The sequence below is a fragment of the Mirounga leonina genome, unplaced genomic scaffold, assembly GCF_011800145.1.
Source record: "Mirounga leonina isolate KUSES-001 unplaced genomic scaffold, KU_Mleo_1.0 Mir_126, whole genome shotgun sequence".
Lineage (NCBI taxonomy): Eukaryota > Metazoa > Chordata > Mammalia > Carnivora > Phocidae > Mirounga > Mirounga leonina.
The window spans coordinates 25,528,233-25,554,210 of NW_023270314.1; the positions used below are offsets into that span (position 1 = coordinate 25,528,233).

The 25,978-nt window shown below is 51.4% G+C and overlaps 1 protein-coding gene across 1 annotated transcript; it reads right to left on the bottom strand.

Annotated features, from left to right (window-relative positions):
- Positions 1-5,140: 5,140 nt before the first annotated feature.
- On the bottom strand, positions 5,141-18,926 carry LOC118008486 (keratin, type II cuticular Hb5-like). Its single transcript, XM_035002027.1, has 9 exons — positions 18,504-18,926; positions 15,614-15,822; positions 14,163-14,223; positions 13,466-13,561; positions 12,627-12,791; positions 12,264-12,389; positions 8,807-9,027; positions 6,019-6,050; positions 5,141-5,319 (listed from the first exon to the last, which is right to left on the bottom strand). The coding sequence occupies exons 1-9, from the start codon at positions 18,924-18,926 to the stop codon at positions 5,168-5,170; spliced, it is 1,485 nt and encodes a 494-aa protein (XP_034857918.1). The 3' UTR covers positions 5,141-5,167.
- Between the last annotated feature and the right edge of the window lie 7,052 nt (positions 18,927-25,978).

Consider the following 25,978-nt stretch of genomic DNA (forward strand, 5'->3'; position numbering starts at 1 on the left):
GGTATGTGGTCTTGTGAATGACAATGTCTCCACCCCTTCCCATATGCCATAGGCTCGACCCTCACCCCATCCCCTGCTGGCCAACACTTTCTAGACCCTGGCGGTGTTTCCCTAACCCTCCAGTGATTGTGCCTCTTCTCGTCCACTCCCATAGCCTGATTCCAGCTTAGCCCTCCTCAGTCCAGTCAGGCCTGGACCACAGCTCCAGCTCCCCACCCATGACACTTTGCTCCCTGCCCCCACCCGCCCCCAGCAGCCAAAAGTCCCACCCAAATTCATTGCTCTCACCCGCTGGCCCCTGGTTCAAACCAGTTCCCAGCATGTGCTTGTGCTCCTGATGCCAAGCACCGGCTCCCTCCATCTCCTCTTTCCCCACCAGCTCCTTGCCCTGTGCAACCACCCCCTACCCAGTGCCGATCTTCCCAGACGCGGGCTCCACCGCATGGAGACAAGCCCACTCCCTAAACCACCCAGGACCATCCCACACAGACACATAAGCCATCCCACGCCTCTCCTCCCATTTGCCTTTAGCCAGTGCTCTCTCTGCTCTCCCTACCTACCCTCCCTCCCACATGCACAGTCCCCCTACCCCTGCCCCACACTGTCTCCAACCCTGAGGATCTGTGCTTCTGACTTGGTGGCTCAGGGCCAGGGATGTCACCAGGTGTGTCTGGAGCCTGGATCAAGCTGGAAATTCCTTGAGAGCAGGGAATATCTCCTCCTGCCTCTGCCCCACCCCACCCCACCCCCACCCCCAGCCCAACACCCGGGATGGGGCTCCAGGCCATGTCAGGCCTGGGATGGTTGGATGAACTCAGACAGGAGAAGTAGAAATCAGCCCTGTTGGGCAACCCTCCATTTCTCCATTAGGAGAACAGACCTGCTGTCACCATTCTAGGCGGACATCCACCTGCCAGCCCCCTCTGCTGCCCCATCCCCCAGCCTTTCCCTGAGAGGAGAAGTTAAGGCTCTCTGTGTTCTGATGAATCCTCACTTCAGGCCCAAAGGGTTGCAGCTCCCTTTGGGGAAGGGGTGGCTGGCTTCTTCTGAGTGCTTCAGGTACTGCTATTGGAGGTTTGCCGGCTGCCACTAGGCAGGCCTGCTCTAAATTTCCCGCCTGCCTCCCTCCTTTCGCTCACCTCTCCGGGACTCAAGGGCATGGTCCAAAACACAATAGGAAACGTTCAATTTAGGGCACAACACTCATCCACAGGAAAGGTTAAAAGTCAGGGGCTGAAAATCAAAACCTGAGCATGAACTCTGCCATGTCTCAGTGAGACATGGGGCAGGAAATGGCCTTCACGCTTTTTATATCAGCCTGGGGATCTGTGAGCTGAGCCCTCCTCAGCCCTGCTACCTCCCGTGGTTCTGGGTTTCTGGAGTCAGTCTGTGGGGGGAAAACACCTGGATGTTCCCATGGGCCTGGGCCACACATAACTAAGATACCAAATCTGGTACCCCCAAAATAAGACATGATGCATTGAAAAGTCAAACAGCCACAAGCTGGGAGATAGTAATAAGCTTTTTAATGAGTTTCCATGCTTTGTGTGCAAAGACCAGTCAACTGACTGGGCCAGGCAAAGGTGCCACCGTCTTATAAGGATGAAACCCCCACCCCAGCCCTCCCTGCAGCCAACAGCAAAAATGCAGAGCAAAGGATCCTGGGGCTCCCACGGCCCTCTCCTGATAAAAGAACTATTCCTCACACAAAGCAAAGGATATGCTCCAAGGGCAACGAAGGATTAAAGTTTTATTAGAAAAAAATTTTTAAGGAGAAGCCAAGTGGTCTGAAATCAAGAGATCAGGTAAATTCCAGAGCAAGTGGCCCAAACAATAAAGTTGGCCCATGTGGGTGATTCCAGAGCTCTTTCCCGGGCTCCCTTTCGCTCGAAACTCCACAAACCAAATAAGACCTCCATCAGAGAAAACCAGACCTTCTGTTTGTATTCTACCCTTATTCAAATACTCAATGTCCCCCCAAAATACAAGGATGAGGGAAGTATGGATTACAGTCTTTTCAAAAAAATCAGGTCAGGTTAGGCTTTCCTCTTCTCTTTCCTCTCTGAGGCCACAAGCTCTCCTCCACCGAGTCTCAAATACCCTCCCCTTGGACCATCCTCACAAACACCCACTCCCAGGTGGGCTCCTTCAAGCAGCCCAGTGTCTCCAATGTCCCTGCTTCAGTCTTTGGGATCTCAAGAAACACAGATCGCTGCCATCACTCACCTGAACCAAGCATAGTGAGAAATGTAAACTAACCACATGAGCAAGGAAATCACAAAGCATGTCACTCTTTGGAATGGACATGGACACTGGAAATGGCTATCTGGGATTACCCTCTGTCCATATATGCAAGCCACTGACACTCTCTGGGAATGTGGATATTAAGAAGAGGCTGTATTTATTGAGGGTTTCATTCATTGAAAAGTAGAGCAGTGAGGACACATGACCAAGAGTCTGCTCTTTTTTGGGGGGGGACTTGCATTGGGGAGTGGCTGAGTTCACAGATGCCTCACATCACTCTCCTGCCCCTCCCCCGACCCTTACCAGACCCCCTTTGTGCCCCCTGGAAATCCTGCCCACTTCCACTTTGTTCAAAGACAAAGGGTCCTCCAAAGTGCCCACTCTTATTCTCTTGGTGCTATTGGACAGGAGGTGATGAGAGGTGGGTAGCCAGGGAATGAGTGGGGTGGAGGTAGAGCACAGAGGATGAGCTTTTTTTTGAGAGAGAGAGAAAGAGCAAATGGCAGGAGGGAGGGGCAGAGGGAGAGAGAGAATCCCAAGCAGGCTCCATCCTCAGCACGGAGCCCAATGCGGGCCTTGATCTCATGACCCTGAGATCATGACCTGAGCCGAAATCAAGAGTTGGATGCTCAACTGACTGAGCACCCCAAGGATGAGCTTTTGCATTAAAAAAAACACCAGAGACACAAAAATGTGTATACACACCCTCCACCATCACCACCAGAAAGGAAAGGCAGGCCCTCCTCCATTCCATCCCATTCTGCTCCAGGGCAGGAGGTGCCCAGTGGGACTCCCTTTCCTCCTCGGAGCAGATCTGGTGGCCCTTGGACCTGATTTTACCTCCACTCAAACTTGGTGGGATCCAGACCGTGGTGTGCCCAGCATGTAGCCCCTGCGGGACCCTCCAAGGCCAGGAGGCAGAGACTAGGGGAGTAATACACTAAGAAAGATCTTGGTCCTCCCAGGGTTGCAGGGGAACAATGTGCCCCCTGAGGACACATTTTGAAAGCATCAGAAGGACTGCATTGCCCAAAGAACTGCTCATAGGTTTTTCTATGTCTTGAGATCAAGTATGAATTCTCATGGCAAAATATCTTCTACCCAGTCAAGTTGTTTTTGACTCTTTTTTTTTTAAATCCCAAATAAAATAAAGTGGAAGATGCGGAATTCTTCCTATAAATCAAGTGAAAGAAACTTGTCCATCAGAAACCCCTCTCTCCACCTCAGCAGGGGGACACCACTTGCCTCAACAGGGACTCCAAACAGATTTCCCCAGTGGGACTTCTTGGGGACTGTCAGTTCAGGAATAGGCGAGAGGCAGATTTCCCCAATCAATTGCCCCATCCAGGCCGTCGGGGAAAATGTCCTCCAACCAGAAGTCTGGGTTTTACTTCTGGGTTCTCACATAATGGGCCTGTATTAACTGTCCCATAAGAAGATCTGCCCAAGATTCTTGGAGACCAGAGACTATGGGAGTTGTTTCTACCACAGTTCGAGGAGTTTCCTTTGTGTCATCTTCTGTGTCTTATTTCTGAAGTGTCTGACTAGCAAAGCAGGGTCAGTTAGAACCCCTCGTCCAGAAGCAGTCTGATGAGCCAGGATGTTTAGTCTGAAGGTACAACCGGGGTAAGACAATGGAAAGTATATGAACTTCGGCATTCCCTAAACCTCAGTCTGAACGCTGGCCTAGCTGTGTGACCTCAGGAAAGGTACTTAACTTCCTTGGGCCTGGACTTCCTTATCTATAAAATCAAGATAATAATGCCGCTGCTGTGAGCAATGAATGAAATACACATATGATGTGCCTGACACTTAGCAGGTGCTTGTGGACAAAGGCTCCTCTCTCCTCCTCTCTCCCTTCGCCTCCACCCCACCCAGGTGTGGGGGCCCCAGATTGGCTCTGCTTTCGGCAAAGTCAAAGGAGAAATGCAAAGAGATGAAGCTGATCCTGTGAGAGTCAGAGAGGAAGTCAGCTCCACGGTCAGAATCACCTGACCCTCCTATCCCCTCTGCCCACATAAACCAATGGTTGTCTGCTTTAGTTCCTCTAGGAATCACCTGGGAGCTTGTTTAAACTCAGATCCCCGAGCTCTTCCATGGAACTTCTGCTTCAGTAGTTCTGGTTGGAGTCCAGGATCTACTAATTGAAGAAGTCCCCTCCACCTCCCATCTCTGGGGACCCTGACTTGGTGGTGGTGGTCCGTGGACCACACTTGCAGAAGCACTGAGATGGTCGGGGATTGAGGGAGGAGGGGGGGCGCTAGGGAAAACCACAAAGGAGGCAGGCATTCATTTATACTAGGAGAAAATTTTTACCATCAATATTTAATCACATACACTCAAAGAGAGTAGGAGCCATAATAGGAATTGTCCAAATACAAAAAAAAAAAAAAAATCCCAACCAACCACCAACCTAAACACCTCAGCCATTAGCTTCAGTCAACCTTTCCATCCTGACACGTGAAGAGTTGGGGGACACCCTGGGAATGCACAGTCTCTCAGATCAGTGAGGGGCCTCCCAGACCCCCAGTCTACTTGCCCCGCCACCCCCTCAGTGCTGAGGTGACACGCCCACCGCTCCTCTGAGGGCAAAGCAGAGGTGTGCCCCCCATCGCCGTTCCCCGACCCGGCTCCCTTCCCAGAGGGTCTGGCACGCAGTCGGTACTTAGTAAATGTCTGCTAATCGGAAGGTAGTTGGGGAAGAAAGTGGCTGAGCAGCTTCTATCAAAAAGGGAGGGAGGGGAGACTCAATGGAGGTGTCAGTCATGCGCTCGAAGGGTAAGTCCTAATTGCAGTAAGAAGGAAACTGGAGAGTCAGTCTGGGTTCCCAGTCAGGGGAAATTCCTACACTGACCCTAGGGTCTCAGAGAGCAATGATTTTCCCTCCTGCTCCCCACCCCTGCCCCCGTCAGACCCACACCCTCTACGCAAACCGCACCGATCTGACACTGGAGCAAGTACCCACTACAGAGGGGGAGCGGAGGATGCCACTGCTGGTGGCCACGCCCCCCGGGCCACGGGGGACAGTGGCACTGAAGTCCCCACAGACCACGCCGCCCTGGGAACGGCTCACACCTGTGGAAGGAGACACTGAGTCAGAATTCTCTTCCATCCCCTGACCCAGAATTTTTTGGAACCAATGATTTGCTTTCTTCACATTCGGCACGACCAGCAACATGAATCTTTACAACTCCAGGCAAATCCAAACCCATTGCCAACTGTTTCTGGAAGGAGTGTGTTTAGCCAACGGGATACCTAACTCTACTTGAACCAGACTAATGTTGAGATGTGTTTATACAATCTTTGAGCAAAAACTGATGGTCACAGTGGAGGAATCATCTAGAAATACGGTTGCTGCAAGGATGAGAAGAACGGATAGACACTTAGCCTAGGGACTGCGTACATGTTGGATTACTAAGGATAAAGATTTAAGAGTTGCCTGCAGTGGCCCAAATGATCAGAATAAACATCTCATGTTTCTTATCAAAACATTGTGCCATTTGAGGAGTATTCTTTGTGTAACTGAAAGACTTGGGCTATTTTTGCAGAACCAATTAGGGGGGCAGAACTTGCCACCATCACTAGCTTAGGTTTCACACATGTTCCAGGTGGACCCGCGTAGGGGCCAAATATTTTGGACCACCCATTTGTGCAGATCCCAGAGACCTCAGCCCCTTTATCCCCCACACAGTGCCCACAGACAGAGTCACCCATTAGATGCAACCCAGTATTAACACTCAAAAGAACGATGCCCATGATATACACCCAACTTACAGATATTGACGGAGCACACACCTTCACACAAGCTGCAGGGGAGAGAGAGAGAGCAAACATTCAGAACGGAGTTCCTCTGCTCCTGCTCGATCGGGCCTATTCTGCTCCATCCTGAGTGAGGGGAGCAGAGCTGAGGGGCTGGCGGCATGCTGCCTACCCACTACAGAGAGCATCAGCATTGCTCCTGCTCCCAGGGATCCCAAAAGGACAGGGGAATGTTAAGATTGCAGGACCCAAAGGGCCACTTTGTGCCTTGTTTGCTTCTCGGCCATGGAAGGTTGGTGTACTGAAAGGTGGACATGGGTTACAGTGGGGGTTATCCTCCTTGTCCCCTGGCTGGAAATTCCAGCACAGCCCAGTAGAGGATGGGATCAGCCACTGCCTAACTGGGCACCTCTAGGTAGGAAAATGCTTGCCTCTCATTCTAATCGATCCATTTTTATCCCATGAGTTTACATGCTACCCAGATATCCACATGACTTGATAATGCAGAGGGAGGCAGGAGGGTATGGTGGTTAAGAGTCTGGACTCTGGAGCCAAGCCTCCTGGGCACAAATCTGGCTGAGCCACTTACTAGCTGGGTGACCTTGGACAAGTCACCTAGGCCTTCTGTGCCTCAGTCTCCTCATTTCTGAAACAGGGATGATCATACCCACCTTCCAGGATTGTGGTAAGCTCTACGTTGCCAAGTGCCTACAAATAGAGCCTGGCACACAGTAAATGCACTGTGTTTGCTATTAACATTAGAACATTTCGTTGATGGTGGGATATTTATATCACTGCCGTGGGCCCCCTCCTCCCTCACACCCACCTGAACTTTCAGTTCTATGTCTCCCTCTTTGTTAACCCCCAGCTTCAAACCTTACCCTCCAGGAGAGCCCTAGTCTGATTCCTTCTGCCTGATACAGAGCACCTCTACGCGCTACAGCTTTTCCGTGAGGATCTATGCTTTGGGCTCACTTTCCTGCCACGTGAATCTGACTCTACCACAGCCTTGGAACTGTGCCCTTCCAGAAGATTCTAGCCATCATGCTGCCTGTGGAGTCACAATGCTAGCAGCAGCTGTCTCCAAGTTGAGTGATGATGGCTGCTTTAATTTTCTTATTTTCTGCAATGAGAATTACTAGCGTAATCCAATTGAACTTACTAAGTGCCAAGAAGGGAAGATCTGTTAGAAGGTCAATGGTCACAATATGCAAGATGCCATACACTAAACCATCTTTTAAAATCTCATGTGTTGGGGTGCCTGGGTGGCTCAGTCGTTAAATGTGTGCCTTCTGCTCAGGTCATGATCCCGGGGTCCTGGGATCAAGCCCCGCATCGGGCTCCCTGCTCCGCGGGAAGCCTGCTTCTCCCTCTCCCACTCCCCCTGCTTGTGTTCCCTCTCTCGCTGTCTCTGTCAAATAAATAAATTAAATCTTTAAAAAATGAAATAAAATCTCATGTGTTGGAGACAGTGCCTCATTCATTATATGGTGGAGTTATTAATACGCTAATGATGATGATGATTACAATGAAAGTAAGTTTCACGGCGCAAATGCCCAGTGCCTCACTGAATGTAGATGAGCAGATTGAGGCTAAGTGTACAAAGGAGGAGGTAGACTCTGGTGGCCTGAGGACATGGACAGAAAAGTTTACCTGCTTTGGTCAAGCACAGCACAAATCCAGCAGCATGGCCGGCTGCCATGGGTGCCACAAACATCAGATTTCTAAAGCTAACCTGGTTAATAAGGAGCCTCTCCATAGTACAGCCCTGCCTGGCCACCCTGGATAGACAGATTCTTACTCTGATTGTAACCTGCTCCTACTTGTGCTTACTATGCACATTAACTCACTTAATCCTTGCAATAGCCTAAAGTGGTGGGTTTTACGATTACCTGTTTTACAGATTAGGAGGCTGAGGCATAAGGTTTCAGAGTTGGAAGTGGTAGAGCTGGGATTTGAGCCCAGGTGGTTTGGCTCCCAGCCTGTGATCTTAACCTTTATATTCTACTCCCCCCAGTCTGGCCTGCTCCTCCGTGACGGAACCCAGCTAGGAGGCAGTAATGATGCGGCCACCTCTAGGCTAGGGGCCCCGCCACTACCCCAGGTATAAATCCACATTGCTCCTTCCCTTGTTGACTTCACTGCCCCGGTTCTTGGCTCAAACTGTCAGCACAGCCTGATGTCTCCTGTCCCTTTCCCACCCCCTCAGCTCTTCTACCTCCTCCTCTGAGAAGCCCCCAACAGCCTCCCTGGGACACTAACCCTGGTCACCTGGAGGATGGATTTATGTCCAGCCCTGTCTTTCCCTGCTAAGCAAGGACGCTGAGCTGCTCATCTCCATTTGCTGGTCCTGAACATGGAACTACGGGGCTCCTTGACTGTGCACTCCAAATCAAATGGCCTTTAACAAATCTTCTGAATGATTCCAGCTTTTGCAACCCATTGAGATGTGATTGCAGAAACATCCTTTCAGCCAACAGGGTAAAGCAGTTGTCTTGGAACAAGCTTGAGGTGCCGCCAGAGGGGCAGTGTAGGAGGGCAAGGATCACTGGAACCCTAACCAGGAGATTGGTGTAATGTAAGCATAGCCACTACCTAGCTGTGACCTTGAACAAGTTCCTTCCCCTCTCTAGGCCTCAGTTTCCCTGTCTGAAAATGGGGAAATGGTTGGACTCCATGATTTCTAGAGTCTTTCTGGAGTCCTTCCTGGTTTGAATGCTCTCTGCCTGGAGGATTATAGTCGAGCGAGGCAGTCTTCAAGCCCTGAGTGGGGATGTGAAGTGACCCTGAGCCCCGTCCTCACCGGCTCTCCTCGCCCTCCAGCAGCCTGCGGTAAGTGGCGATCTCCACATCCAGGCCCAGCTTGGAGTTCATCACCTCCTGGTACTCCTTGAGCAGGCAGGCCATGTCCTGCTTGGCCTTCTGCAGGGCCTCCTCCAGCCCCGCCAGCTTGCACTTGGCATCACTGAGGGCCGCCTTGCCCTGCTGTTCCGCCTCTGCCACAGCACCCTCCAGCTTGTAGCGCTGTCAGGGAAGAGAGGAAGAAAGGAGTTTGAGGGGGGTGCAGGCTGTGGGAACGCTGGTGGGTCCCCCATGGCCTCGGTCAACCCCATTCAAAATGGTCAACTTGCAAATAAACTAAGCAGGGATATAATGGCCCTTTGGAGCTTTCTTCCTCCATTTTTGTACCACTTTATTGTAAAACCCAAGGCCTGGTGAGCCGTTAGAGGGAGGGAATGTTAGCACTGGGACAGGGCTGGTAATAAGTAGTGATATTATCTTACGTTTGTTTACTGTTGTTAGTTTACAAGGCACTTTCACAGATGCTACCTTATTCGCCTCCGGTTACTCTCTGAGCTTGTGAGAACAGGCATGGTTATTCCCATTATGCAGATGAAGAAAATGAGACTCAGAGAAGCTGTGACTTGCCCTAAGCTACCAGTAATTAGTGACAAGCCCAGGTTTTCATAGGCCACTATAAGGGGTTCCATTCTCTGACCCACTGAGATCAGCAGACTGGAAGGATTCCCTATGTAAACACCCAACATACTAACTGTAGCTCCTCCCTTCTGCCCCACTTAAAGCAGAAGGAACTCCTACAACTCAATAGCAAAAACAAAACCCTTAATAATCTGATTTTCAAAATGGGCTAAGAACTTAAAGAGACATTTCTCCGAAGAAGACATATAAATGGCCCACAGGTACATGCAAAGATACTCAGCATCACTCATCTCCAAGGAAATGAAAATCAACACCACAATGAGAATCACCTCACACCTGCCTGGTTGGCTATTATCAAAAAAAAACAAGCTAAGTGTTAGCGAGGATGTAGAAAATTGAACTGCTTGCAAACTGTTGGTGGGAATACAAAATGGTGCAACTACTATGGAAAACAGTGTGGAGGGTCCTCAAAAAATTAAAAATAGAACTACCCTATGATCTGGCAATCCCACTTCTGAGTATTTATCCAAAAAAATTAAAATCAGGATCTCAAAGAGATATTAACACTCCCATGTTCATTGCAGCACTATTCACCACAGCCAAGACATGGAAACAACCTAAGTGTCTATCTACAGATGAACAGATAAAGAAAACGTGGTATAAACATACAATGGAATGCTATTCAGACTTTAAAAAAAAAAAAAGGAAATTCTGCAATATACCACAACATGGATGAATCTTGAATACATTATGCTAAGTGTAATAAGCCAGATACAGAAAGACAAGCTACCTGAGTCCACTTATATGAAATACCTAAAATAGTCAAATTAAAAAAAATTTTAAATTAAAATAAAAGAGTCAAATTTATAGAATCAAACAGTGGGACACTGGCTGCCAGGGGCGGAAGGAGGGAAAATACAGAGTTACTAATCAATGGTCATAAAGTCTCAGTTAAGTAAGATGAATAAGCTCTAGAGACCCACTGTACCACACTGTCAACAATCATGTATTGTACCCTTAAAAAATGCATTATGAGGGTAGATCTCATATTAACAGTTCTTACCACAATGAAATAAATATTTTTAAAAGCATATTAGCATGCAAGCGAGGATAACTTCCAATCTTCTCTAATTTCACTTCCAGGACCATTCCCATATTTTATCACCTCAGCTATGAATAGCAATGAATTAATTGCGATACATCTTACACAGTGTTTGAGAACCACGACACAGAAGGGAAAGGATAGAAATTGAGCCACAGGTATGTGAGAACTCAGGATTAGGACAGAGGTCGTATCACAAACCAGTGGATAAGGAATGGATTACATGATGTATTTTCTTACTATCTGTAGAAACAAATTAGCTTAAACCTTACTCTTTGTATATACAAAAAATAAAGTTTAGACAGGTTAAAGACCTAAATGTGAAAGGTAAAACTATAAAACTAGTTGAAGACAAGAATGCAAAAGGATACCTCTATGACCTCAAACCTTCATAAGTATAAACCATTAAGGGAAGAGCTGATGGGTGTGGCCACACCCAGGTTAAAGATTTCTGTTCAGGAAAGCAAACAGACCAGTGGCAGCCTGAGAGGAGATGAACTACAACATGCAGAACTGACAAAGGATTACGATCTAGACAGAATGGACAAAGAACTGCTGCAAATAGTCGAGAAAAAAGACAGGAATCACAATACAAAAATGGGCAGATAGGAATAGGCAGTGCTTAGAATGGGAAATGCAGATGAGTAAGTAAGCCTATGAGGAGACATTCGACATCACTAGTTAACCAGAGAAATGAAAATTTAAAAAACAACTTGTTGCTAGTTCACACCTACTAAAGCCACACGTATCGGAGTCTGATAATAGTGAGTTTAAGCAGAAGCCCCCACCTGTCTACGGTGGGATTGTGTGCCGGCACAGAGTTCTGAGGGTTCTTACGGGAAGTAATTCAGTGAATATCCTACAACTCAACATTGCCACTTCTTGCTTTATACCTTCAAGACATCTCTCATGTAGATGTACATGGAAACACGTATACGTGTGTAAAAATATATAAAAAATGTTCATGATACAACTGGTTGTAGTAGCAAAGACTTGGAGGCAAACGGAGTAGCCATCCATAGGGGAATGGACAGGAAACTCTGGCTTATGAGTAGTAATGCATTCAATAGCATAGAAAAGATGAAACAGATCATTTAGAGCAACCTGCATGGATTTCAAAGACTTTGAACTGGCTATGGGAAGAATCAGATGAGAGTTATGGCGTAATGTCATTATGTAAATTTAAAACACCAAGAAGTTTATATAAATTTATTTTAAAGGATACATATGTATGTATGTGTGTATGTAAATATATGTATGGCAGAGGGACGTATATTAGCTGCATGAGAATGAGTCTGGGGATGGAGGAGAACGGAATAAAGATGAAGGAAAGAACACGCTGAATTGCAGAGATGCGCAGACGGTGGTCGTGTGCACTTTGAATAGAGTGGCATGGGATCAGTTCAGGTCTGTGCACCTCAAGTCCAACCAGAGAGGCGGGGAGAGAGACAGCAGGACATAACCTGCCCTAGACCACGTTATCTAAGGTACGTTAGAAGGAGAGAAGCAGCGAAGGGATAGGAAGGGAAATAACAGCAGAATTCAGAGAAGGTAGACAGACCTATCCTCCCCCTAAAATGTTTTGTGCAAACTTCAGGTGCAGGTGGTTAAAATCTAAGCCTCTCCAAAGATAGCAGCTGCCCGTCCAGGTAGGAGGAGAGCAGGGAGCAGATCAGAAGCAGCAGGTACACCGGCTGAGGTCTCAGCGCCCCCTGACCTGCTGCTTGGCATTCTCCATTTCCGCCGTCAGCCTCTGGATCAGGCGGTTCAGCCCGTTGAGCTCATCCTTGGTTCTGCGGAGGTCCTCACCCTGCTGGCTCACTGTGGCTTTCATCTCCTCGCACTGTGGGTTGGGGGACCAACATTGAGAAACAGCCAGTGGTTGTGACATTGTTGGAGGGGGTGCTGGGTTGTCACTGGAGAGTCAGCCCACTGTTCTTCAGCCACGGTCCCACTTCCTACACCTGCTCTGCTTGGGCCTATGCGGTAGCCCCTCTCAGTGCATGGGCACCTGTCCCAGGGAAGCTCCGGGTTCCGGCTATGCTCCCTGCCCAATGGGCAGCCCGGCCCTCCAGTTCACCTTGGTTTGGTACCAGGACTCAGCCTCGGCCCGGCTGCGGCTGGCAACATCGTCATACTGAGCCTTGATCTCTGCCACAACCGAGTCCATGTTGAGTTCCCGGCTATTGTCCATCTTGACCACCACCGAGGTGTCCAAGATTTGTGACTGAAGAAGGTAGATTTCCTGTAGGAGACAGCAACCAGTGCCCTCAGCTCCAAATCCCTCTCTGATTCCCATCGCTATAGGTAAAAAACAGTCCCCACCTGTAGCTTCAGGAAATAAACTGCAAAATTTCAGAGGGGAATTTTAAGAGAAAAGGGCTGGAATTTGGACCATGGCCTCAAGGCAGTGAGTAAGGTGGAATTCCATTAAAGCCTGGATCAACAGAGGCAGATTTCTAGGGATAGAGACAAAGGGGATCACTCCACCTGGGGCCCCAACAATCCAGATCAGCTCTAGCTATCTGTATAAATGTAATCAACCAGATAATGTACAGATTCAGATTCCTGGCTTTTCTAATTAAGTTTTCACACTACCGGAATTAATAAGATATTATTATCTCTATATATCCATACCTATATTCTCAAATCTCCACTTCATGTTGTCCTGTGTAGACAGGCAATGAATCCTAGTCTTTCAAATCATTTTAAAGGAAGGACATCACCCATTTCCATTTTGCAAGGAGGCCTGAGCAAGAGAAAATCTCCTCTGGTCACAGAAGGAGAGGTGTTTAGGCCCTAGAAGAGTTAGGGATGGACAACCCTCTCTAGAGCCAAGGGCCCAAGACAAGCCACAACCCAAAAAGCCTCCACCCTCTCCTCCCTCACTTGCTCTTCTGGAGATGGGAAGAAACTCACCTCCTCGTAGAGGGCCTGCAGGAAACCCATCTCCTCCCTCAGCGCCTCCACATTCGCCTCCAAGTCAGCCTTGCGCAGGTAGGCACAGTCTATGTCCTGGTGAACACACACGAGGAAAGGATAACAGGGTCACTCAGTGCCCCTGGACCTCTGCACTCTATAGGGGGCCCCAAGGCCATGTTCTGGCCCACTCTTCTCTATGACAGAAACATCCGTGGGACCACCTAGGAATAGGGAGTGAAGAGAAGTCTGACCCCTTACAGACTTTTTTCTGATTCCTCCAGAATTGGAGATCTTTCTGAAGTGGGTGGCCTAAAATCACAGCCTGAAATGGCAGACTGCTACCCCTGAGCCAGACTGGCCCATGGAGCGTGACCATGTGGTGGCCACAGAGCCATGAGCGCACGCCCCAGCAGGTCGTCCTTGGCACACAGGTCAGGCACCACCCCAAGTAGCTGACTCTCAGGCGTGAGACCTCATGGTGCTGCTGTCTGGCTCTCTGTAGACTCCCTGCTTAACTCCCATGGCCACTTGTAAATCGATGTCACTCTCATAGGGACATTGCTGACTAACTGGCCTCCATCTGTCAGTGGACTCGAGTGCCTGGCCACCACGACTAGACTGACACATCTTGGCGAGTCTCAGAGGCCCCCAGCATCCAAGATTTCATTCCTCCCATGTGGGAAGAGTCACTCACCTTCTTCAGCACCACAAACTCATTCTCAGCTGTGGTCCTGAGGGCCACCTCCTCTTCATACCTGAGGAGAGACACACAGGTGGAGAGGTCCTTGAGAAGGGGGCTTTGGACCGGCCAGAGAGCCCTAGGTTTTCTACACAACTTGGTTCTATCCTTCACTTGCTGCGTGCCTTGGGAGAAGAGGCTTGGCCTCTTTGGACTCCTATTTTTCAGTCCCAAAGAACCCACCAAAAGGACACTGGTCATGGAGATCAAGTCCCTGGTTTCTGATCTAAGCTTGAACTAAAGTTGCTGCAAAACTCAGGCAAGTCATTGAATCTCTCTGCATCTTGGGTTAAATTGCCTGGTGTGCAGGAAGTTTCTCTGGACATATTTGTGGGATGAATGAAAGACAGACGCTCCACGGAGCGAGGGGGGTCTTTCAACCCGAAAATTGTACAAAACATAAAGCTCCATGAAGCCATCCCTGTGACGTTCTCTTCCCCTCCCCCAACATCCAAGGACTTGACATCCTGGAAGCACCCACTGTGCCCAGACTGCTGGGGAACATTTCCACCCCCTCCTCAACAACCCTGCACATTCTCTTACTCCCGCGCATGAGGTCATTCCTGCAGCGGCCCTGCCCATCCAGCGGGAGAACCAGAGTTCTCACAGCACACTTCCCACAACTTTTTAATGACAGAGTAATTTGGGCTGCTATAAACCCTGAGCTGTGTAATTACTGGCCCTCACACCTCCTACACTGGGAGACAGACCTTGCCACCTGCAAACAGAATTGTGTCGGCATTTGCATCCCCTCAAGGAAAGCGTAAGCCCATCGCTGGGCCCATCTGGATGGGAAAACCTGATCTTCCAAGATCAGAACTCCAGTTATTTCCAGTTAGTATTACCAGGACTGATTATGTCAGAATCGCCCTTCTCTCTGTCCATATCTACCAGGTAAAGAGGAGCAAATTAGCAGTGACCTGGTGAGTTTAAACTAGGTAATGGCCAAACCAAACAAGTCAGGTTAAAACCAAAGATTTACATGGGCCTTTGAATTGCAGTGCCTTGCAGAACAAGAGCCTGGCGATTTATCTACAGAGTAAATAAAAGAATTATCCGAACTCATCAGATACCTTGAATGGCATCAGCCGGATCATCTTCGAGATATCTCCCCAGGGATCTTTCCTTTCTGCCCATCCTAGCGCTGACTGCTCCCAAGTTCTTCCCTCCAGCCCAGTGATCTCTACCCTCCTGTTTCATCATTCCTCTCTCTCGATCTCCCCAGGATGCGGCGCACAAGAGCTGGGAGCCGAGACCAGATGGAGCAGGCTGAGAAAACAGAAGCACCTGAGCAGTAGCCTGGAATGACCCTGACCTTCAGTGATCTCTGCCTCCTGGAGAGTTGGATGGACCCAGCCAAGACCTGCCCCACACCCATAACTACCCCCTGGCCAGGCCACACTCACTTCTTCTTGTAGCCCTCCAGCACCTCCTGCACGTGGTTGAGCTCCGAGGCCAGCCTCCCGCTGTCGGCCTCCACGCACTTGGCCTCCCACCTCAGCGTCTCAAGGTAGCCTTGGAATAGGGGCTCCAGGTTGCTCTCGCAGCACTTGCAGTTCTGGTAGAACTGCCACTTGGTCTCCAACAGCTTGTTCTGCTGTTCCAGGAAGCGCACCTGCCGCCCAGAGGGGAGGAAAAAGACTCAGGAGGAGCCCAGAGAGGTGCACAGGATCCCAGAGCCTTCTCTGCCCTTGGGGAGGGCCCCTGGCCTGCAGCAGCTTGACCTCCCGCCAAAGGCCAAATCATTTGGCAAAGCCTGAAAGTGCAGGTCACAAATGTTCCCCCAGTCGTGTTCCCTCACCCTATCCCCACCTTCCCGTAGAGCACACTATTTGTGATGTGTTTATTCTGCAGGAATGAAATAACATCTACCCTACAAAAACACCCCAGGCCATGGGGGGGTGCAAAAGTGGCCCCCCAAAGATGGTCACATCCTAATCCTTGGAACCTGGGAATAGGTTACGTTACATGGCAAAAGGGACCCTGCAGGTGGAATTTAGCTCATGGTGCTGAAGACCAGGAGATCTGGAATTATCCAGATGGCCCCAAGGGATCAAATGGGCCCTTTAAAGTGGATGAGGAAGGCAGAAGAGCGGAGAGGGGCACAGAAGGAGGAGGTGGAGGAGAAACTCAGAACCTGACATGGTCTCTACCACGATCACCGGCTTTGGAGGTGGAGGGAGAAAGGGCCTGAGTCTAGGAATGCCAGTAGCCTCTAGAAACTGAGAACAAGCTCCGGCAGCAAGCCAGCAAGGGAAGAGGGACCTCAGTCCTACAATCCCACGGAACTCAATTCTGCCAAAAGCCTGCATGTCCCTGAAAACAGGCCTCCCCTAGGGCGGACACCTTGATGTTGGCCTCATGAGATAATAAATTTGTGTTGTTTTAAGCCACTCAGCTTTGGGCATTTTTATGGCAGTGATTTAAAAATGCACCCACCATGCTCTCCCTCCCTCTGATCCTGGGGCATGAGAGCCCAGCTCGGGGGCCCTGAACCGGGAGTTAGGAGACCTCCCACTGCCTGACCCTGCCACTAACCAGGCCCCAGTGCCTCCTTCTCTCTGAGCCTCACGATAAACTGATCCAGCAGCAGAATCTCAGCAAGTGTACATGGGCAGGCCCCAGGCTCTTTCTACCCAGCGGGCAGGTTTTATTTGGCCAGCAAACTGTTTTACAGAAATCAAATTCATTGCCAACATTTAGTAATTGAGTAATTTCAGGCAAGAATCTGGATCTCCGTGACCTTGACAAACCAGAGGCTCAGGCAGTGCCGGGCCTGGGTCTGGTGGTGAATCACAGCAGCTGCCCCTCCAGCAGGCATGCGTCTCAGCTTGGCTTCATTCGGGTCCTGCCAGGCCCCATGCCCTTGTGAGCCCTGCACTAGGTGATCTCCTCCCAAGCCCTAACCTTCTGGGAGCACAAGCCTGGTAGAAAGCAGCCCTCAATTGCCCACCATTGTGGGAAAAGAAACCAAACCCTAATTAACCAAAGGCATCTGCCCTGGGTGGCCCCATGCAGGCCCACTCTTGGGCTTGCCCACTAGGCCGGCTTAAACCCATCTGGCCAATACACTTTGCACACCCAGAGTGTGATTCCAAGGAGGTGAGGGTGCTGCCGGCCACCTCAGGGGAGAGAAAGCCAGCCTGGGGCGGCAGTCTGAGTCTTTCTCCTCAGACCGGAACCGACTGCTCACAACAGAGGCTGCATAGCTGGGTGCTGCCCAGAAGGCTGCGTGCAAAGGTCCTTGCACGCTCAGGGCCCTCACTGTGCTTTCGAGCAAATTAGACAAAGGGACCACTCCAGGCAGACGCAAGCTCCTGCTGGGGCGCACAGCCGGGTGAACAGAGCATGGGCTGGATTTCAAACACACCCCACACACACACTTGGTGCATGTCCTTGTGAAATTAACAGCTTGCACGATGTGCTGATGGCAGGGAAGAGCCAGCAGCGTGTTAAGAATAGATGTATGGCACCATCGCTTGCAGAGATGCTTATTCCTGATGGTGGCATTTGTCTGAGAGCAAAGCTCCCATGCACCGTCACCCTGTGTGCATCCAAAGTCCCTGGGTATAGATATGCACACCATTCTGCCCTGGAGATGAGCCTTTCCTCCCCTGGACTTCAGTGGCTGTCCTCCCTCAGAGAGGCTCTCAGGGGGCACCCCTGAGTCAGAGAAAACCAGAGCTCTGCGTCCAACCAGAAGGTGGGCTCAGAGACTGCAACATCAGCAAAGTACAATTCAACAGCCCCTCTTGGGCTTTCTCCTGGAGTTTCTCGAGTCACTGTCTTTAATCTGTGTCAGTATTGGGTGGGGAGGGCGCCCCCAGCGGAAGTCCTGGGAACTCACACTCTGTCCCCAGCGGAAGGAGCAGGAGAGGAGCTTCTGGCCCCTCCTCATCCTGGTTCCCCTCTCCACCCTGGGGATGGTGGCATCTCCTCTAGGAGTGGGGTCAGACACCAGCCTAGCAGACATGCCCATTCCCCTGTCCCTGCCACTGTGTGGTGGCTGAGATCCAGAAGATGGGGCCATGGACACGCTCTCAGCTCTTGCTGGGCAGGGAAGAAGCAGCAATCAATGCCCTGTTCTGTCTGGTGGCTTCACACCCATTACTGATTGCATTTGATTCTGCTGGTAACACTTGAAAACCAAGAGCCCAATTCAGTCATGTTCTCAAGGCCACGTGCTGATGAGTAGCAGACCTGGGACTCAGAGAACGTGAACCCAGCTCGTCACTGGTTTCCAAGTCCCTTGCCCGTTCCTGTGCCACAGCCCCAGGGAGCAGCCCGCAGACCCACCTTGTCGATGAAGGCAGCGAACTTATTGTTCAGGCACTTGATCTGCTCCTTCTCCTCGTGCTTCATGCACTGCGCATTGGGGTCGATCTCCAGGTTGAGGGGCGTGAGGAGGCTCTCGTTGACCGACACGCTGGTGATGCAGGGCAGGCTGGGCCCGCAGAGGCCCCCTACCCGGTAGCCGAAGCTGCCCCCGCTGCGCAGGGGCCATCCACAACTCACCGCCGTGCGTGGGGACCCCACGGCATACAGGCTCTGGCTGCCAAAGCCCCCAAGGCGCCTGTAGCCAGGCCCCCCAGGAGTGCCCCCGCGGGAGCTCAGGGCACCAGCGCAGCTGCGGGCTGAGGGCTTGGGCAGGACCGCAGAGCAGGAGCTGAAGTTCCTGACCCCGACGCCGGAGCCGAAGCGGTAGGAACGGCTCGCCATGTCTTGGCCGTGCAGGGCAGCGTGGGCAAGGTGGAGAGGCCCGAAGTGTGCAGGTCTCAAGCTGGAGACCTGTAAGTGCCCCTGCCTTTTATGGGGCAGATGACAGGCCTCCCAACAACATAAAAGGCAGGAGAAAGTTATTAATGCCATTTATGAGCGTGGGAATCTCCCACTAGGCAGACCGAGAAGCAAAGCTGAAACTTGTCTCCTTTAATAAGCATGTGGAAGAGACCCCGCATCACAATAAACCTGTCCCCTGGTGCCTTTTCGGTCCCACAGGCCTAGACAAGGTTCTTCAGCCCCTAATTCACCTCCCACCCTGTGAGTCCACCTGCCATCATTATCCCACACGGGCAAGTGGGGGCTTGGGCCGGCCCATCCCTGAGATGCCAAGGGTCCCGTGTCCCATAAGGTCGACGGGCCCATCCTCCCAGGCAGATTACACGTTTCCCTCCATGAGGCCGCAAGAATGCCTGGCTCATCTTTCCAGGGTGAGCACATGCAGAGTGAACTCTTCCAGCCTCCCCTGTTACTGCGTCTCCTACATTCTCTCTCAGAGTCGAGTCACTGGGGATGGTACAGACCCCTTGGTGCAGAAAGCACGCCTTATCTACTTTCGTAGCCTTCACGGCAACCAACACATATTAGGTCTGCAGGAAGCATTGCTGGAATTGAACAGACTGGGCACAGGAAGGAAGGGTCAGTATCTGGAGAGCGTCTTCATCTAGGCCACAAATACTGATTGACCCCTCCACTGTGCGCCAGACCCAGGAGCTGTCCCCCCGAGGAGGTGCCTTCATTCACAGGCAAGTGCTGAGGTCCTACCGGAACAAGGCCCTAATCTAGATGCCGAGGGAAACAGAGCTGGGCAGAGCTTGCCCTTGAAGAACCTGGGTCCCCTGGGGACACCAGACAGGGGCAGGAAAGATCCATGGCAAGAGAGAGAAAGACGACTGATCAGGTAAAGGGGATGTTCTTGGCTTTCCCAGGAGGGCCACTCATGGCAGGTGGAATGTCGCAAAGGAGGTGAGACCTGAGGCAGGGCCTAGAAGATGACAGGACGTGGCAGAGAGAATAGAAGCGGGGGTACCAGGAGAGCCAGTGAGCAGGCCTGGAAGCCAGAGAGATTGCCTGGTTCCTGAGATCCTCTGCCAAACCAAGCTCTCGGCCAGAGCGCCTCACCCTCAGCCTCCCACCCTGATGTCACACCCCAGAAGGGCAGGATGGAGATGGGCCCCGGGGGGGGAAACCACTGCCTGCAGCCCCGACTATAATGATGCCTAAGCCTCCAGCAATCCAGTCCTCTGAGTAGAGCTGTCATTACAGAGAATCTCTGCCTATGAAGACAAGAACCAGGAATGGTCTTCCAGAAGTCCCTCTTGGGGGAACAGGCTTGGGGAGGGGGCATAAGAAAGAGCCACACAGAACAAGAGAGAATGGGGAGGGTCCTTCTGCTCGCTCTCGCTCTCTCTCATGCACGCACGCACACCTCACAGCAGGACACAGAGGACAGAATCGCACTCTATGTGGGGAGCACAAAGATGGATGCAGAGGGAGCAGGACCCGCCCCAGGAGCACCGGTCTGAGAAGAGGCCCCTGTTCCCGCACCTGGAGGACAGAGCTCCGAGGCTGAACCAAGTCACAGGATGGGCTGGGGAGACACCCCATCAACTGACTCCCTGCAGGGCCAACTTGCCCCAGCCTTTTGCTCCCGTGGCCACAGAAGCACAAATCCCACACTAACCCTAACTGGCAGGAAGGGGAGTTGGGTGAAGCTGAGAGAGCCCCTCCATGGTGGGCAGGCAGAAAAAGAGAAGCAAAACAGAAACCGGAACTCAAAACCGATGCTCTGGAAGGGCCTGCCTCATGCTGGGCTCTATTTTTTTCTTTTTCTTCATTCAACAGGTACTTACTGAGTACTTACTATGTGCAGGGTGCCCTTCCATGAGCTTGGGATACATCAGGAAATAAGACACACAGAGGTGGAATGGGCTCCCATTCCAGTGGGCGAGATCGACAATAAACTTAGGAAATGAGTTGATTATATATTTGATGGTGATACGTGTGGTAAGAAGAAGAAATAGAACAAGGAAGGGGGACTCAGGAGAAGTGGGAGGAAGATGGGGTCCAATTTTAAACAGGGTGGTCTGCATCGGCTGCCCCGAGAAGGGGACGTGGAGCAAAGGTTTTGAGGAGGTAAGGGAATGAGTCAGTGCACAAGCCTGAGGTGGGGACAGGTCGGGTCAGAGTGAGGAGGCCCGTGTGGTTTGAGCAGAGAGAGTGAGAGGGGGCCCCAAGTATGGTGAGTTCAGGGGGATACAGAGAGGGAGGGGAGAGCACCAGTGGTCCCTGTGGGACCCAGCCTGTTCCTCACTGTGCCCTACTGCTTACCTATGTGTGCCTGAGCTGCTTCCGGTCCCAAACGTTGCATGGGGAAAATAAAAGCAAACCTACTTCAGTGCCTTTGGAATTGAAATTATGTGACCCCCCTCCACACCGGGTCACTCCAGAGCCTGCAGGAACTCATGGCAGAAGGCTTCCCCACTGTCCAGGACGGGCAGCATCTCTGGTGACCCAGGCATGGTGTCACCTCCAGAGCGGTTCCTGCTGCCTTCTCTAAGGGTCTCACACGGATATTCCCCAAGACGGAGAACTGGGTTAGGCTCGTTCATCAGCACCCCATTCAGAGCACCCCTGTTGGGCAGGTTCTCATCAAGGCTGCCTTGCTCCCCAATATCCGGACTGGCCCTGGGTACCTTTGGCTCAAATATAAATGTCTGGCCTAATCTCGCTAATCTTGTGGCCAGGGTCACAGGGCACAAAGACAAGCACCTGGGACCTCTTACCCTGGAAGGGCCTACGTTCTGGGCAGGCAGAACTTGCAGGCTTACTAACTGCATCCCTGTATTCTGGTATCGTAAAGAATGCTAACGGTGTGAAAAGAGAACAATGTAATGGCTCTAGGTAGACGGGGGCATCGAGCGGGCTGGGGGAGCTGATAGGGAAGAGGACTTTATCACTGACATTGTTTAGAACTGCTCCTGCTAGGTGATCATAAAAACAAGCCGATTTTTAGTCAGTTTTATTGTTGTTTTTAAATTCTCTACCAAAAAAAGGCACCCCTATGGCCTCCACCCAGGGCGGACCCGTCCCACTGTACCCCCACCCCTTCCCATACATCAATGAATGGCTCAAATACAGCCGAAGGTTATTCCCTGCTCATGGAACACTGCTGAGGGTGCAGATTAGTTACTCAGGGACCAAGGTTCCGATAAATGCTCTGATCCCCTACCCCGCTTAGCATATGTAGAGCTAGCCTCTAGGATGCTAGATGAATCACCAAAGGAAAACTGGGGATCTCTTGTTATGGGGCCTGGAGAGTGGGGGGGGTGTACTACATGGTCTTTCTGGTTTGGGTCCAGCTTAAGGACACTGGTTTTTCTTACTGATATCACCAACATTATGAGGGTGTCCAAAAAAAATCCAGAAGGGAGGATCTCGGCTTGAATCTTCTGCTATGCCCAGCTCCTGAAGGAGAGTTGGCAGTTCCTGGTCAGATTCTTCAGCTGGAAAACCACCAGTGCTGGGCGTGTAGGGAGACCCCTGGAAACAGAACACAGCTATAGAGGGAACGCTGCTCACAGCCAGCCCAGGCTGCCCTGCCTCCATCCGTCTTTGGCCGCAAGCCTTTCCCGAGCACCTGTATGCATCTGGCAAGGGTATCATAACCATACTAACTGATGCTCTAGGGACTAGGGGGTGGGGGAGCAAGGTGGCCACTGAATACCCATCTCTCCCTCCCCCACCTCGCCCCATCTGTGAGTCCGTGGCCCAGCACATCTGCTCATCCATTCGTTCAGCAATTGCTTATCAAGCGCCGGAGGGTCATGCATTGCGCTAGATGCTGGTGACACCGAGCTGGGCAAAAGCCAGGCCCTGCCCTCCAGTGGCTCACAGCCTACTGGTCACAGTGGGAAACCCAACATCTATGGAACAGTGTGGTGACAGACGTGTGCAAAGATGCCAAACTCCTTTTAAAGGAAATGGCCCCTGAACCAAGTCTGGAGGTGCCCCAAAGCAGGGGACAGTGTGTGCAAAGGTATGGAGGGACACCCAGCTGACTGAGTATGGCTGGAGGGCAGGGCCTCCCCTGCGGAGTGATGAGGAAGGAGGCAGGAAGGAGCACGGGCAGGGCCCAGGAGTTTCCCCTCATCCTGTCAGCAGCAGAGAGTTTCATCTGTCTTAGAGGGGCAGGCAGGTAGGGTTACTCGGTGATGGATGGATGGGTGGGAGGAAGTTGACTGGATGTACAATTGGATCAACTAAGAAGCAGGGCGAAGAACAGATTGTGAGAACATGATAAAAGGCAGCAAATCCAGCTGGCAAACTATCACGTGAAACAAGATGAGAAATAATACGGCCTGAGCTAAGACCGTGTTGGAGGGGATGGAGAAGAAATGGAAGGACCACGAGGTGTCAGCAGGGCTTGGCAGTTGGTTGGATGTGGGATAAGCAAAACACAAGATGGAATAGCCAAGGGCAAGGCAACTGTCCTTCCTTGAGCCCTACCACCCCCCACTCAGCCCTGTATCAAGACGCCCAATCACAGACCTGCCTGAGCGTGCGGAGAAAATTAACTGAGACAGTCGCGCAGAGCACTTAGCACACTGAACACTCAGCCAGTGGTCACTCTTGCTCTTCATCCCCCTTGGGGTCCCAAGCCAGTGTGTACTAGAAAATAGCACAGCCCATGGGGCCCGTCAGCGTGGGGACAGACTGTCCCGCATGTCACACTGTGTCCGCTGGCCAGCACAAACTTGGAGTCGTTGTGCAGGTCACATTAAATATGGGTGTGAATCCACATCGCGCTCCGTGAAGCGCTACCCCAAGGGTGCGGTCGCTATCCAGCGGGCAGCTGTGAACCTGAGACAGGGACATATCAAGGACAGAGGGCCAGACTCACGGCCAGGAGGGGGCTTCCCCTTGAGCTGGCCGTGGGGCACGAGGATAGGAGGGGCTGTTCCTATAACCCTGAGCCCCTGAGTCAGCTTCACATCACGTTTGATGCACTTTTACTGCAGCAGGAATGTCAGTAACAGTCTCGAGAAATATTTCCGTATACGCAGAAGTTTGGGGTCAAACTTCAAGTATTTAAAAATTTTTTTTAAGATTTTATTTATTTATTTATTTATTTGAAAGAGAGAGACAGCGAGAGAGGGAACACAAGCAGGGGAAGTGGGAGAGGGAGAAGCAGGCTTCCCGCAGAGCAGGGAGCCCGATGTGGGGCTCGATCCCAGGACCCCGGGATCATGACCTGAGCCAAAGGCAGACGCTTAATGACTGAGCCACCCAGGCGCCCCTCAAGTATTTAAAATTTTACTAAGAGTAACACCTCTTTCCCTCCTGATTCCAGATCAGCAGAAGTTTCCTGCCCCTGGATTAGATCCCTGCTTCTAAGATGCTCTCAGACTAAGTGAGGGAAGAGGACAGACAGCCCAGTGTAGAATAAGAACCTGGAACAGGACAAGAAGGGCAGGGATGTGGTTATACCCAGGCGGGGGGGGAGGCAGGAGCAGGATTTCTGGGGCGTGAGGTCATCAGAAGAGCATGTGCATCATCAAGGAAGATGGGAGGGGGATTTGGGGAGAACAGATTTGGGTCTCCTGCATCTAACAGGGGAGGGAGACACCAGCTCTTCTGATTTCCAGGGTGAAGTAGCCTCTAAAAAGCTATGAGGCAGATGTACAATAAACTAAGATATTCATTGTGGTGAATGGAAATCCAGCGGATTTTTCCGGTGGTCCCAGAATGGCAGCCAAGTCCCAAAGCTAAGCACAAAAGGGCATCAGTCCTCCAAGTTCTAAGAAGTTACACACTGGACCCGGCCACCACCTTGCTTGGTCACCAGCTTTGGTGGGAGGGGCACTGAGATGGAAGGGTCTGCCTTGCCAGCATCCAGCAGCAGGGAAGACAACATGTGGCCAAACGTCACAAGACAGCACCATGTGGGGGGGACATTGCAGGAACCAACCCTTGAACAAATGGGCACGCCAAGCCACCACCCCCATGGTGGCCATGGAGCTCCCCGCCCCCACCAGCTGTCACCTAGGCAGAGCCCTGTTTGATGGTGCCCCCTCTGACACAACACATGTTGGAAATCTCCAAAAAGAAGGAGATGATGAAAAGACCATGCCCCACGAACCAAGCCATGAGAGCCATATACACGCGATACAGGGCTGGGGGCAGGTGGTTTAGGGGCGGAGAGAGAGAGAAGAGGTTTGAGCAGACTTTAAAACTGAAATTGTATCGTGAATTCAGAATGTCTTCACTTCTGGAATAAGATGATTCTAATAATCAGAAGTGGTTGTAAACTATGAAAAATGTAGCCAAGATGTTCATTCCAGTAACTGCAGCTGGGTCATAAACCACCCTGAAACTTAGCAGCTTTAAAAATGCAAGAATCTGCAGTCCGGGCAGTGCTCCACAGGGACGGCTCATTTTTCTGTCCCAAGGAGCTCCTGAACTGTCAGGCGTCACCTATAGACACACGGTGTCCAGAGCAGTGGCCGCTCCAGCCCTCTGCAGCTCAGGCCGCCTAAGCGGGAGACAGAGCAGTCTGAGCCCCCTCACCGCTTCCAGAGCCCCCTCACAGTGCTGGCCAAGACACACCCGGGGGTGTTAGGGCTGCCGGGGTTCTGAGACCCAGCCCTGTGAGGGGTCTTGAAGGAGAGGAGGTTGTCTGTCTTGGAGTGGTGGGAAGAGCGAAGGGCACGTGTGAAGCAGCTGTACCCACAGGCACCAAGTAAGGCTGCCAGGGGACAGGGCTGATGTCACGGGGTGCCCAAAGACAGCAGTCAGTGACGGGGGACTCAGCTTTGGACTCTATTTAAGGGCCATTTCCAGGGCTTCCCAAGGCGGTCCACGGGACAGGGAGGCAGCTACCTGCCTGGAGGGTGCAGTGGGACAGAGTGCCCTCCAGAATCCTCCAACTCAGGCAGCTCAGAAGCCTTGCCAGAGAGGGACTTTCAGGGGACAGACAGGAAGAAAACTTG